The 15207-nt window shown below is 42.9% G+C and overlaps 1 protein-coding gene across 2 annotated transcripts in view; it reads right to left on the minus strand.

Moving 5' to 3' along the window:
- Positions 1-15207, minus strand: part of LOC115470043 (inactive heparanase-2-like) — a 590764-nt gene that overhangs the window by 179226 nt on the left and 396331 nt on the right. Inside the window, exon 4 of one of the 2 annotated variants that reach the window (XM_030202918.1) lies at positions 1532-2656. The exons of the other annotated variant lie outside the window; for it this stretch is intronic. Coding sequence (XP_030058778.1) covers positions 2628-2656 — 29 coding nt within the window. The 3' untranslated portion in view covers positions 1532-2627. Of the gene's footprint in view, positions 1-1531; positions 2657-15207 lie in introns of those variants that run through there. 2 annotated transcript variants of the gene reach the window in all.

A 15207-nucleotide genomic window follows, 5' to 3' on the forward strand; every position in this document is an offset into this window, starting at 1 on the left:
AAGGCTTACCTCAGAGGCAGAAATTCAGATATACCTACCACCACAGAAGATAAGAACCCCACAGGGGAGACAAGTTACCTCATGCCACAATCAACCATCACCCTACCCTGCTAGAAAGACAGTCAGGGGAGGTAGGGGAGGGGAGGGAACCAGGGTCACTGGATAACACCCTAGCTGGCAGATGAGGAACTCAGGACCACTGAGTATCATCTAAAACTATCCCCAACACGGCTACCAGCACACCCCTGGCTCCACTGTCACCAGAATCTGGGACAGGAGCTATCAACCAGCAATCCAGAGCAACTGCACGATCCGTCCATCATTCGCTAGGAGACAGAGAAAATACTGAACAGTCCAGGCTGCACGATACCCTTAAGGGGCGGTTTACTTGGAACAATTTTCTCTGTCTCATTCTGCTGGTAGATGGACATAACCCATTAGTCTGAACTGGTCTGGTATAGATGACAAGGAAACTACCATTATGTGGATTAGAAAAAGAAGTTATCCTTTAAATATTTTGCTTTGTTCATATTTGAAACTCCTGTGGTCTCTTCAAAATACAGTGCAAGGTTATAGCTTTGAATTCACACTACAAATGTTTTACTGGCAACTGCTCTGATGAGCCTGAGGCAGATTTCAATTCTCCCTGTTTCCCAGTGTCTCAGAAGTCACATTAAAAAAAAAAAAAAAAAAAAGCTCTGCAACACTAGCTCTTTCTGTCTGTTTCTTCTTTCACAGAAAACAATGAAAGACAAAAATATCACAAAAATAAAATGAGGTTTTTCTTATAATAATGTACTTTTTTTCATTTAGTTAAAAAAATTATTGAGAATTTTATGACACATGTGAAATTAAACTTCAACCATAACATAAGGAAGCATTAGCAGTTACAACCAACAAGAATCATTTTACTTGAAGTTGAAAAGTTCAGACTGTGGGTGCATACAAAAAGAATTTATATTCTATAGATTTGAATTCTATTTAAGATGCTCTCTATGGGAAGAAACAGAAACAAAACCTAAACATCCTCCCCCCCCCCCCCCCCCACCCCGTTTACTAAGCCACGCTAGCAGCTGCCATTGCACTAATGCAGACACAGCCCATTCACTTTGAATGGGCTGTGCTGGCATTGCCGCGCAGCTTGGTAAACGTCCTCCCTCTCTCTCCAGGTCCATCTTCTCTCTCTCTCTTTCTCTCTCTGGGTTCAGCATCTTTCCTCACCTTCTTCCTCATTCCTTCCTTTCAAGCTCTCGTCCCATCCCACCCCAACTCCCCATGATGTGGCTTCCCTTTCCCCACCCCCACCACAGGTGCATCATCTCTCCCACCTCCCCACACACACACACACACACACACACACACACACACACACACACACACACACACACACATTTATTCTCCACCACACATTTTTTTTCTTCCTCCCTGCAGGTACACCTCTCTCTCTTTCTCTCTCCCTTGGACCCCTCCCCTGCAGCCTGGTATCTGTCTCCCTTCCCTCCACCTGCCCAAACTATGGCATCTTTTCCATCTCTCTCTGCCCTCCCCCAGCTCTGCAGTCTTCTGACCTTCTGCCAGTGTTGCAGATCAAAACAATTTCATTGCTTACTGGCCCCAGAAGCTTTCCTCTGCATCATCCCACCTATACAGAAAAAGGACTTTGTGCAGAGGGAAGACTTCCAGGGTCAGCAGGAGGCAAGGCTGCTTTGATCTACAAAGCTGCTGGAAGGTCACAGGACTGCAGTGCTGGATGGCAAGGAGAGAAGGAAAGGAGATGTCAGACTGCGAAGGGATGGAGAGGAGAGAACGAAAGTAAAGGAACATAGATACTGGAACCATGGAGAGAGGAAGAGAGACAGCATAGCATAGCATTTATTCTTCTTTTCTGCACGTGCCTAAAAATCAAGTTCAATGTGGATTACAATTTAAAAACTAGAATTACAAACATATTATACAATTCAAACAATGCATCCACCGAAGTACATTAACATATAACAAATATTTGGAATAGAAAGGTTTTTAAAAGTTTTCTAAATTTTCTGTAGTCTGGAATAGCCCTAAATTGGGTTGGGCATGCCAGAGGCAGGGGAATGCCAGAAAATCTCACACAGAAAATCTGTGCAAGCAGCAGGGTCCCTGAGCCAAGATTGGGGGGCTTGGGGCCCAGAGGCCCCCTGTAGTTACACCCCTGGTTCACAGCTGTAACAGGAATGTTAGAGATGAAGGGACAACTGGGGTTGGGAAAGCCTCCCCATAATCTAACATGTTGCTATTTGAAGGACTAACTTGTATAGATACTGGAAGAAAACAAAAGCTGATTAAACAGAAATGGCTATCTAGCAGTAAATCGCTATCATTTAACAGGAAAGGGGGGGAACCCCTCAGCAGCAGAACACTGCAAAATATATACTGCAGAATAGCAGTCACCTTTAATTATCAATCTTTTAAGCTTTGCAGTCCTGTTTTGATTTTTCAAAATTCAATATCACAGAAAAACATTTTTTTTCTCCTTAGCATCAAAATGTGCAATCATGTGTACAAAAAAAATCACTTATCTTCAAACTCCTTCGCCAAGACAGAGACCAGCTGTTTCGTTTCCAGGCTTCATCAGAGGCAAAAAGCAATCCTCAAAAGGCTTTATATTCCACATACACACCTAAATAGAAAATTATCCATCAATATCTCCATAAATAAAAACTCTTTCCATAATTGTAAGGTCACTTACTTCTCATGTGACCATTCAACATTCATCCATTCAAAATGACACTAACAGCATTTTAAAAATGGCAACTTTTAGCTCAGCTCCAGTCACCAAATTACTGATTGCCATGTCATTTTATACAGCATACTCACTGGTAAATATCTTAAGGGCCCTTTTACTAAGCTGTATTAGGTGCTTGCACGTGCCTAACACAGCTTAACACTGCATACTGTGAAACATGTTCAGGTGTCTGCAATAACTGCCAAAATATGTGCGCACTAAGCACACACTGAAAAATATTTGTATTTATTTTTGAGGGGGTGTGTCAGTGGGGAGAGTGTGGGCATTCCTGTGCTAATCAATTAGCAAGGCTACATTACAATGTGCTAACTGGTTAATGCACAGAGAGCGCGTAAGCCCTTACTGCTTACACACAATACATTTTTTAATAGCCACAGACTAATGGCAACATTAATGCATGGCTGTTAATATACGAATATATATATATATATTAAATTTTTACAGCTGTGGTAAAAATGGCTTTAGCGAATGGGAAAAGCCCACTTAAGGGTATGCTAAGGCCTCTTTCTATAGCAGCTTAGTAAAAGTTCCCTTTAATGAATATTCATAAAAAAACATTCCATTCTACATTAACTTTCAGTTCTTTAGGTTCCATGGTTTGCAACCTGAATATCCATCTTTGCTTTTGCTGAAGTTGTAAGCCTTGGGGGTGAATCTCTTCATAAAGGTAGTTAACAAATCCCAATAAATAAATGAATAAATAAATTCTCCTCTATCACCTCCCCTTTCAAGTTCACTATTTGTTTCAAAGTAAAACATTTTTTTTAAATCAACCCCCTGTTTACTAAGCCGCGCAGGAATGCTGACATAGCCCATTCAAGTGAATGGCATTAGTGCACAGCAGCCACTAGTGCAGCTTAGTAAATGGGGCAGGGGGATGTTTTGTAGTTTAAGACACTGTGCAACTATTTGTGCCTCATCCCTCTTTTTTTCCCAAATATCATGTTTATTGACATCAAGGACAGTAAGAGTTCAAACCAACATGAAAATACAATTTGGCTCATATTAAAAGAAACAGGAAGAGCAGTACTACAAGCGTAATAATGGCCTCATTCCTCTTTTTATTTAAGGATCAATGTTCAGAAATGCTTTGATTAAGCAGGCACTTTGTTTTATCCACATACAATTTATCACATTGACACTAGATAACATGTACAGTATGGTTTGTTCCACATATTGTAAACTGTCTCAAATGATAAGCTTATAATTAACTGAATTGCTGAATTGTTTTATCTATAAAGTGATGCTAAAAGTTAATCATCTATGCATTTAAAGTTTACTATTAAGACTTCCCCTTGCACAATATAAATATTATCTTGCATTTTAATTGATGATAAAGCAGAAAGACACAAAACTTCTTTGAAATTATAAAAAGTAGTGGAGGCATCTCGGGTCCATCATTGTTTGCAAAAGGGATATCAGTTTAGATCACTGAGATATTTTTGCATATCTACTATAATAAAAAGCACCTCCAATGTTCTGAAGCTGACTCCGTGGCTTCAGTAAAGGGTTCGTAACATTTGTAAGTCTGTCACATCTCTCTCTGCCCCGCCCTCGCGTCAAAATGTGATGACGTCGAGGGCGGGTAATCAGAAGGCAGGACTGAGGGAACGAACTCACCTCCAACGTTCTGAAGCTGACTCCGTGGATGGCCAGGGCTTTCAATAACACCGCCGCTTCGACGGAGCTAATCTGGGGACACAGTACAATCGCTGGGTGGCTGGAGGGGGGGCTGGGGACAGAGGAGAATCGCAGGGTGGCTGGAGGGGGGCAGGGGACACAGGGCAATCGCTGGGTGGCTGGAGGGGGGGCAGGGGAGAGAGCAGAATCGCTGGGTGGCTGGAGGAGGGGCAGGGGAGAGAAGAGAATCGCTGGGTGATGGAGGGGGGCAGGGGAGACAGGAGAATAGCTGGGTGTCTGGAGGGGGGGCAGGGGAGACGAGAATCGCTGGGTGGCTGGAGGGGGGGCCAGGGGAGAGAGGAGAATCTCTGGGTGGCTCGAGGGGGGCAGGGGAGAGAGGACAATCACACACACTCTCTCTCTCTCACAGACACACTCGCACCCAGTCTCACTCTCTGTCACACACAGGAGGGGATCCTGAGACCAGAGGGGAGGGGATTCTGAGACCAGAGGGGGGAGGGGGTCCTCAGACCAGAGGGGTAGGGAGGAGGGGGTCCTCAGACCACAGAGGAAGGGGGGAGGTATCTCTGTCACACACACACTCTCTCTCACACACAATCTCTCACAGTCAGTGTCTTTCTCTCTCTCACTCTCACACAGTCTCTCACACTATGTCTCACACTAAGGGGCATAATCGAACGGAAACGTCTATCTCCATGGGCGTTTATCTCTGAGAACGGGTCCGTGAAGGGGCGGACCGAACCGTATTTTCGAAAAACATGGACGTTTATCTTTTTTTGAGCTGGGCGTTTTTGTTTTTCAGTGATAATGGAAACCAAAAGCGCCCAGCTCAAAAACGAATAACTCCAAGACATTTATTCGTGGGAGGGGCCAGGAGTTGTAGTGCACTGGTCCCCCTCATATGCCAGGACACCAACCGGGCACCCTAGGGGGCACTTTTACAAAAAAACAAAAACAAGGTAAAACAGCTCCCAGGTGCATAGCATCCTTCCCTTGGGTGTTGAGCCCCCCAAATCCCCCTCAAAACCCACTGCCCACAAGTCTACACCATTACTATAGCCCTAAGGGGTGAAGGGGGGCACCTACATGTGGGTACAGTGGGTTTGGGGGGCGGTTTGGAGGGCTCCCATTTACCAGCACAAGTGTAACAGGTGGGGGGGATGGGCCTGGGTCCACCTGCCTGAAGTCCACTGCACCCCCTAATAACTGCTCCAGTGACCTGCATACTGCTGCCAGGGAGGTGGGTATGACATTTGAGGGTGAAAATAAAAAGTTGTGAAATGGCATATTTTGTGGTGGGAGGGGGTTTGTGACCACTGGGGGAGTCAGGGGAGGTCATCCCCGATTCCCTCCAGTGGTCATCTGGTCATTTAGGGCAATTTTTGGGGCCTTATTCGTGGAAAAACAGGGTCCAGGAAAAGTGCCCTAAATTCTCGCAAAAAACGCATATTTTTTTTCCATTATCGGCGAAAGGCGCCCATCTCTGATCGGCCGATAACCACGCCCCAGTTCCGCTTTCACTACGCCTTCGACACGCCTCCATCAACTTTGTCCGCATCCGCGACGGAGTGTAGTTGAAAACGTCCAAATTCGGCTTTCGATTATACCGCTTTATTCGTTTTTGTGAGATAAATGTCTATCTCCCGATTTGGGTCACAATATAGGCGTTTTTCTATTTCGATTATAAGCAGGACTGTATCACATTCACTTTCTATGTGTCCCAAAGTCACTCTCACACACTCTCGGTCTCATACACTCTCTCGGTCTCACAGAGAGTCTGTGTATCGTACACATACTCTCTCTCACACTCTGACACACACACACTCTCACACACAGTGTATCTGTGTGAAACACACTCTCTCTCACACAGTCACTGTGTCTCACATACACACTCGCACACACTCTCATTCAAACACACACACTCTCATTCTCACACACACACTCTCTCTCTCACAGACACACTCGGACCCAGACTCACTCTCTCTCTGTCTCACACACACACACTCGCACATTCACTCTCTCTCTCTCTCTCACACACAGTCACTCTCACACACACTCTCTCAAACATACACACTCCGAGGAAAACCTTGCTAGCGCCCGCTTCATTTGTGTCCGAAACGGGCCTTATTTACCAGTATCTTCATAAAGATAAAATCACTATCAACTGATCCACTGTCCTGTCCTAAAAGAACTCAATGATGGCCGCTTTTAAAACAAATAGAAGAAAATATGTTTTATTCAGGGGCCTCATTTACTAAGGCATGGGAAGGTTAACGTGCAGGAAGAGCATGCCAAATTGGCACTACAGCCGAGCTAGCATGTGTGCCTGGTGGTAATTCTGAGTTTGGTGCGCCCCAAATACCATAGTAGAAAATAGTGTTCTATTCTTTACTGTGGGAGGTGTTCCCAGTGGTAATCAGTAGTTGGCATGTGCTGCATGGGTAGCGCATGAGCCCCTGCTGCTAGGTCAATGGGTGGTGATAAGGGCTCAGGCTGTAAATAGGCACATGCTAGTTTTAATTTTAGAGCACACCCATTTCCCGGCCCATTAAAAAAAGCCCTTTTTGCCAGCCACAGTAAAAAAAAAAAAAACACTCTAGCACACGCCAAAAACAAGCATCTACACTACCGCAGGCCACATTTTACCATTGCTTAGTAAAAGGACCCCTCAAAGAATAGACAACATCTGAAATTCGTTTCTGGAGAATGTGGTAACAGCGGTTAGCGTATCTGGGTTTTAAAAAGGATTGGACAAGTTCCTGGAGGAAAAGTCCATGAGATGGACATAGGGGAAGCCACTGCTTGCTCTGGGATTGTTAGCATAGAATGTTGCTACTAATTGGGTTTGTGCCAGGCACTTGTAACCTGGATTGGCCACTGTTGGAAGCAGGATACTGGGCTAGATGGACCACTGGTCTGACCCAGTATGGCTATTGTTATGGTCTTATAATCAGCTTTATCTCTCATAAACTTCAGAACACATGGTGTCTGTAGAATGATTTGAATGAGAAATTAAGTTGAATTCTGAACTGTCAACATAGCAAGTTGATTTATATTATGAAGAATTAGTGGACTCTCATTATTTGGTTACGAGAGATTAGATTTATTATAGTTAAGGGGTTGTGCATCCACAGATGTCAAGTAATGCTGTCAATAAGAGAGCTTGATGAGTAGTGGGAAATCATCATCGAGATTTGTAGAACAGAAACAGAAAAATCAATCCAGAAAAAACAATTGGCATCAGCAGTTCACTCAGTCACAGTTAAGAGCATATCTAATAACAAGGTTCCAGATGAGAATGGATCAGTGGTAGTGATTAAGGGGGTCTTTTACTAAAGCTTAGCTCGAGTTATCTGCAGCAGGGCCCATTTTATTCCTATAGGTCCTGTTGCAGATAACTTGAGCTAAGCTTTAGTAAAAGACCCCCTAAATCTTCAGAAAGACTAATGAAGTTTGATACAGAGGGCTTTCAGTTCTTAGGCCAGTTCTTTTTAACATTATCATAAGTGATACTGAAGGTCTGTCTGGTAAGGTTTGCCTCTTTGTAGATGATTTTAAAATCACAACACAACTTCACACCAGCTGTGTATTTCTAGTGCGAGACACTCCCACTCTTATGTAATCAGCTTCATCTAATGAATGGAGAAAAAAGCTTCAGTATCGCCACCCAGCCAGCCAAACGTATTCGGCTATAAGGCATGAGCTCGGCGTGCCATCATATAGCTTAAAAAAACTCCATTCATAATTGTATAATTTAAACTGATCTACTTGCGCTGTACTAATCAGCTAACCACTCTAGGTGTCCCCACTATTTAAATTCTACAAACAATCTCGATACAAAATTTAGTTCTGTCCAATGAGATCAAACAGGGGACACCATTAAAAATCACTTAGCTTATCCCAGCATTGTAGTGTTCTCCTCATATGGTGTACTCCATAAATGCACAGGAGGTGAGTCTCTTTCAATTGAAAGGAAGTTCTGGAACAAGGGGGCATAGGATGAAGGTGAAAGGGGATAGACTCAAAAGTAACCTGCGGAAATACTTCTTAATGGAAAGGATGGTGAATTTGTGGAACGGCCTCCCAGTGGAAGTGGTAGAGATGAAAACAGTATCTGAGTTCAAGACAGCTTGGGAAAATGTACATAGGGTCTCTAAGGGAGCAATAGAGAGAGTATATGGCATGGATGGGCAGACTAGATAGGCTATATGGCAGTGGCGTAGCCACAGATGGGCCTGGGTGGGCCGGGGCCCATCCAATTAGGCTCAGGCCCACCCAACAGCAGCACATATTTAGTGCTAGCTAGTGGGGATCCCAAGCTTCGCCAGCTGAAGACCTCCCCCTGATGGTGCTGAAAACACTGCTTTCCACTTCAGCAATCTAAGCTTCCTAAGCTGCTGATACTGGCCTCATTGCATTAGGGGGGGGGGGGGGGGGGAGAACACTTGGTGCCCACTCACTTCTTGACTAGGCCCACCCAAAATCTGCTGTCTGGCTACGCCCCTGCTATATGGTCTTTACCTGCCTACATTTTTCCCTGTTTCTGTTTCTCTATTTGTACTCATTTCATTACATGATGTTTTTAATTTTGTGTAGATTTTGAAAAATGTATTAGTAGCTACAGATCAAGTAATTGTTTTTCATACACAGAACAGTCTAATGTGGAATCAACAGATGTAAAATTGAAATCAAGTTGGGTACCATCTGAACCAATTGATCCACTTATTAACATATTTAGAAATTTAGGGGCTTTTTTACTAAGGTGTGATGAAATCTGGGCTTACTGCATTCTAAAGTGGGACTTTCCCATATGCTAAGCCCAGATTTACCACAGCATTAAAGTCAGGCATTTTCTTATTCTTCTTCATTTTTGTTTTGCACATCATACACTAAGGGGACTTTTTACTAAATGATCAACACGCGGCAACAGGCTTGTCGCATGCTAATCCAGAACTACCGCCGTGCTACTGCAGGAGATCAGCAGTGTGTCATTTCCTGAACTACAAAATGTTTAATTTTTGTAGTGCCGGTGCTTACCTGGAGGTAATTGCTACCTGGTTACTGCTGGGTTAGTACGAGAGCCCTTAATGCCACCTCAATGGGTGGCAGTAAGTGCTTCCCCCAAAATGTCTGCATGGCAAGTGGTTCACTTACCGCATGGCCATTTCTTGTCCTCAGAAAAAGATAGCCTTTTACTCACTGCAGTAAAAGGGGGCCTCAGCGAGCATCAAAAACACAAATTGATGCTAGCACAGGACCCCCTTTACCGCAGCTTAGTAAAAGCAACCTAATGCTCCCATTAGCATGTAGTAACTGCAAAAAAAAAAAAATAGCGTGGGAGGTGATAAGTGCTCCTGCTTTAACCAAGCATTATCTAGTTAGTATGTGACAATCCTAACACACTAGCTAGATAATATGGGAATGCCTACTCTCTGCCCATGACACACCCTCTTCCAAAGATTATTTTTAAAAAACAGGAAAACTACTGCAAAACACTTTAATGAGCTGTGCGGTAAGCCTTTTCTCATGTGCTAATCCCCTGTTTACTAAGCTGCACTAGCAGCTGCTACACAGCAATGCCAACACAGCCCATTTGAAGTGAATGGGCTGTGTCCGCATTAGCGCACCGCAGTTGCTAGCAGGGCTTAGTAAACTGGGTGGTAACTGTGTATTAGAAGTAACCCCTTTTTACAAGACTTAACTCCCTTTAATAAAAAGGCCTCTTAGTGTTGAAATGTGCTTTCATATGAGAATCAAAAAATCATATTTTGAGCACAATTTAACTAAGGAAAATGGAAAACTAAAGGGTTTAAAAGCAGATATGGCTAGTAATAAAGAAGTCAGACAAAGGAGGAACTATAATAATACAAAACAGAGAGGTTTATGTAACAGAAATCCCTAGGCCCCGCCGGTATAAGAGGCTTGGAGCTGCAGTGAAAGCCCTCTAGCCTTGTGTAACCAGTTGTAGAAATTGGTTTATGGCTCAATTTGTTTACCTTACTACTGGGAGAGCGGGGGGGGGGGGGGGGGGGGGGGGGGTTTGGCTGGAGGTGTCCTAGGTTGCCAGGGAGATATTTAATGAGGATGACTTCCTGACCTGCACTGAGGACAGATAGCAGCAGAATCGGATACTGGGCCAGCATGATCAGAAAAAGTCACCAGACAACAAAGGTAGAAAAGATCATTTTATTTTCATTATAGTGTTTGGAATATGTCCACTTTGAGAATCAGGTGCTCAACATTAAAAGTTTAGATTTATTTACTTATTTATGGCATTTTATCCCACATTAAACATGAATTAGGGTGTTTTGTGGCTCTACATGAGAATTGTGTTGATATGATCCCTTGTTTCATATTGTTGACGGCCTGCATTTTCCGTATGGATGGTATATTGGTGTATTAGGTTCTGCCCAGTGTAATATTTATGATACAGTAAGGTTCTGAGTGTGTTTTTGCACAAAGTTGTGCATAGTGTTTTGCAGTTGAGCGATTCTGGTTAGAATATGCTTTGAGCAACCACTTTATTCTTTGACATATGATACATATCTAATATCTAAATTTAATAAAAGGTATTAATTGTGACTTTTATTTTTATATATTTATTTTTTCTGTGTGTTATCAGACAATTATGGATTTAAGCTCCACCCCTGACCCCACCCCTAACCCCGCCCCCTTTAGCCTCCCCAAACAGTTGGGCCACCGACCGCCTATGCAGAAATCCATCATCAGTTTTTGATCATAGTTCTTATAAAAATTATCCTACATAGTTTGAGATCTATAACTAAAGTAATTACTATGTAAGAAAAAGAATTTCAGTTCCTGAATATTTAACATCTCACTGTCCTGGTGATTCATAAACTATCTAAAATACAAAAAAATGTGGAGAAGCTTCCTGAACATTCAGGGGTCAATATTTAAAGTGATTTAACCAGCCAGAAATGGCTCCCAACTGGTTAAATCACTTGTTCGGAGCTAATGGGTTATTTTCAGTGGCACTTCTGGTTAGTGCCACTAAAAATGATCAGTTAGCACCTAAAGTCAAACTGGCTATCTGGGGGGCATTCCAGGGGTAGAGTAGGCACCTGGCTGGTTAAGTGCCAATGTCCATCAGTTAACTGGCCAAGGTCACCTCATAAATAGGACTGTATAAAAGTCATCTCGTAAATAGAACCGTATAAAAGTCAGTCCTATCTTTATGCGGTGCCAAATAGCTAGTTAAGTGCTGAATATTGCACTTAACCGGCTGTGGTGCAGCCGGCTCTGGAAACTCAAAAATTCAATGCCGGTGCTTAGACATGGTCCGGTATTGAATTTCAGGGTATAACACTGGTGGCGGTCAGGAAAACACTGCGTTCCACCAGCTGAATACTGATCCTTCAATCTTGACAATTTTTTGTAACCATTAGTTAGGTTAAGTTTTTCATATCTCAGAGATACAACTAATTTTTTAATAAATTGTCAGAAGTGGAGTAGAATTTTTTCCCTTTTATTATAGTTACTTTGAATATATCCTCTTTATACTCCTCTATCCTTCAGGATGAAGCATTATTAGTAGTAGAAGAAGCAGAACACTGGGTAAAGTAGACTTAGGCCTCACAATGTTCTAACTGATTTTTGGGTCTTTATAATGAGATTAACTTTAAAGGAACACATTTTTATGTTTCAAAAAGAACAAATTGCCCAATATTCAGAGCGATTTAAGTGGGCTAGAGCAGCTCCAGCCTGTTAAATCACTCTGGGCTGCCTAACCCCACTAAACTGGACAGTACTGCTGAATATCGCCTCTGACCACCCATAAAAAAGTGGGCAGGTCAGGGGTGCTGTTGGGGAAGAGCCTGGGGTTATGTGGGGGCTGGCAATATTCAGTGCTGGCACCCACATAGCTATCATTAATGGAAAATAAAGGGAAACAATCCTCAGTGAGGAATGCCAACTAATGATCCACATAAACAATCATAAATGAAAAAGGAACAAAAGAACTTGTGCTGTTATAAGTACATATAAGTACATAAGTATTGCCATACTGGGACAGACCAAAGGTCCATCAAGCACAGCATCCTACTACTACTACTACTATTTAGCATTTCTATAGCGCTACAAGGCATACGCAGCGCTGCACAAACATAGAAGAAAGACAGTCCCTGCTCAAAGAGCTTACAATCTAATAGACAAAAAATAAATAAAGTAAGCAAATCAAATCAATTAATGTGAACAGGAAGGAAGAGAGGAGGGTAGGTGGAGGTGAGTGGTTACAAGTGGTTACGAGTCAAAAGCAATGTTAAAGAGGTGGGCTTTCAGTCTAGATTTAAAGGTGGCCAAGGATGGGGCAAGACGTAGGGGCTCAGGAAGTTTATTCCAGGCGTAGGGTGCAGCGAGACAGAAGGCGCGAAGTCTGGAGTTGGCAGTAGTGGAGAAGGGAACAGATAAGAAGGATTTATCCATGGAGCGGAGTGCACGGGAAGGGGTGTAGGGAAGGACGAGTGTGGAGAGATACTGAGGAGCAGCAGAGTGAATACATTTATAGGTTAGTAGAAGAAGTTTGAACGGGATGCGAAAACGGATAGGGAGCCAGTGAAGGGTCTTGAGGAGAGGGGTAGTATGAGTAAAGCGACCCCCATTTTATACTGCTTATCCCAGAAATAGTGGATTTTCCCCAAGTGCAATTTAACAATGGTCTATGGACTTTTCCTTTAGGAATCCGTCCAAACCTTTTTAAACTCTGCTAAGCTAACCACCTTTACCACATTCTCTGGCAATGAATTCCAGAGTTTAATTACACATTGAGTGAAGAAATATTTTCTCCGATTCATTTTAAATTTACTACATTGTAGCTTCATCGCATGCCCCCTAGTCCTAGTATTTTTGGAAAGAGTAAACAGACACTTCACAGCTACCCGTGGGCAAAGAAAACTACATCTGAAAAGCTGTCCTAAATTCACCTACTTAGCTATGCTGGCCCCAGCACTGAATATCAGACAGGAAATGCTTAACTATATTTTAACATGAAACTACTACTACTACTACTTAACATTTCTAAAGCGCTACTAGGGTTACGCAGCGCTGTACAATTTAACAAATAAGGACAGTCCCTGCTCGTAGCAGCTTATAATCTAAAGGACAAAATGTGCAGTCAATCAAGTAGGGGCAGCAGTGTAGATTTCCTAAATAGAGGTGACATGGTTAGGTGCCTCCAATCACCCTCTCAGTCTCCAAAATAGCTCCCCATCCCTCTAGCCACCCCAAAGACTGCAGGACACAAAGCCCTTCACCCCCCCCCCCCACACTCTCCAAGGTCTAGGTCCCTCTGGGCCTACGTGTATCCCTGGTGGTCCTAGTGTGGGCAGGAGCAAAGCAATCTCATTCCTGCCCCTTGCAGCTGCTGGCTGCAAATGCCTGCCGTGACCTCTCGCAGCAGCCTTCTGGTACTACCCAAGGGGGTTTGGGGGTGGGAGGGCTAGTTCCGTGGGAGGTTGGAATGCTTTGAGTCTGGGGGCTGGGGGTAGGAAGGAGGGGGCTATTTTGGGGGCAAGGAGGGGGATTTGGGATACTTTCCAGTTAAACTATAGTTATGTGGGTCCCAAACGATATTCATCCAGGGCCCATATAAATGTATTATGTGGGCTCCCAGATGAATATCGGCCAAAACCTGCATACGCTTCAGCGGCTATCGTCATCATATTTAGCCCCTGATATTCAGTGTTGGTGCCCGGACATGGCCTGGCACTGAATATCGTGGGCTAATCTAGTCAGCGATGATCAGCATTTTAAAAAACCACTGGCGGATGAAGGTATATCTTCATATATCTAGAATGGCAATTGTTGCAAACTTCACACCTTCTATTGTGAATTTTTATATGATCAAGTATGAAGAAAAATGGATAAAGAAATCTTATTTAGTGGAAAAGATTTTCTTATGGTTTAGGTCCATAGACGAATTTTTATTCTAAGACTGGGAATGAGTTTGCATTGAATGAGTTTTTCAAGAGGATTAAAACATGCACTAGAAATATACATTTTAGTATTCAGTATCCACAGGATCAATTCAATTGTTTGGAGGTAATGGTTCATCAAAAAGAATCCAATCTTCTTTAACTGGTATATATACTAAGACTATATACAGGAACCCCATGGGGTATATCTGCTAAAGGACACAAGGAAGTGGGCTTACTGCATGCTAATGCAGGACTTTCCCATGTGCTAAGCCAATTTCCAAACATTCCCGGGAAATAGGGCATTGCAGCAAGCATTTTCACATGTGTAAAATGCGTGTTAGGACTTAATGCCCTTTAGAAGATACACTCCCATGTTACATATGGAAGTTCTCATCTGATATCACTGACAAATACCTTATTCATAAATCCTGAGACATAAAAGGACTTGTTCAACAAAGAATGAATTCAGAAATAAATCTAAAGAATAAATTAAAAATTGGACCTTTGGGGTTACCCAGAAGAAATGCTGAGAAAGGCATAGGGACATGCTTCACATTAATAGTAGTGGTTTGCTTCTGCAAATGAATGAAGATAATGGGGTTCATGAATGCATTCCTAGTTTTGCACTTAAACATTCTACACAGATTTTTAAAATAAAGGGGTCTTTTTACAAAGCTGTGGTAAAAAATGGCCTTAATGCACTCTTACGTGGGTCTTTCCTTTGTGCAAAAGCCATTTTTACTGCGGCCATTAAACCTGGTTTTGTATTTGTTTCATTAATATTAGCGCATGGCCATTTAAAAAAATTACCACAGGAGCACTTACCAACATCTATTTTGTAGGCGGTAAGGG

Source organism: Microcaecilia unicolor, chromosome 5 (genome assembly GCF_901765095.1).
Source record: "Microcaecilia unicolor chromosome 5, aMicUni1.1, whole genome shotgun sequence".
NCBI classification, from domain to species: Eukaryota; Metazoa; Chordata; class Amphibia; order Gymnophiona; family Siphonopidae; genus Microcaecilia; species Microcaecilia unicolor.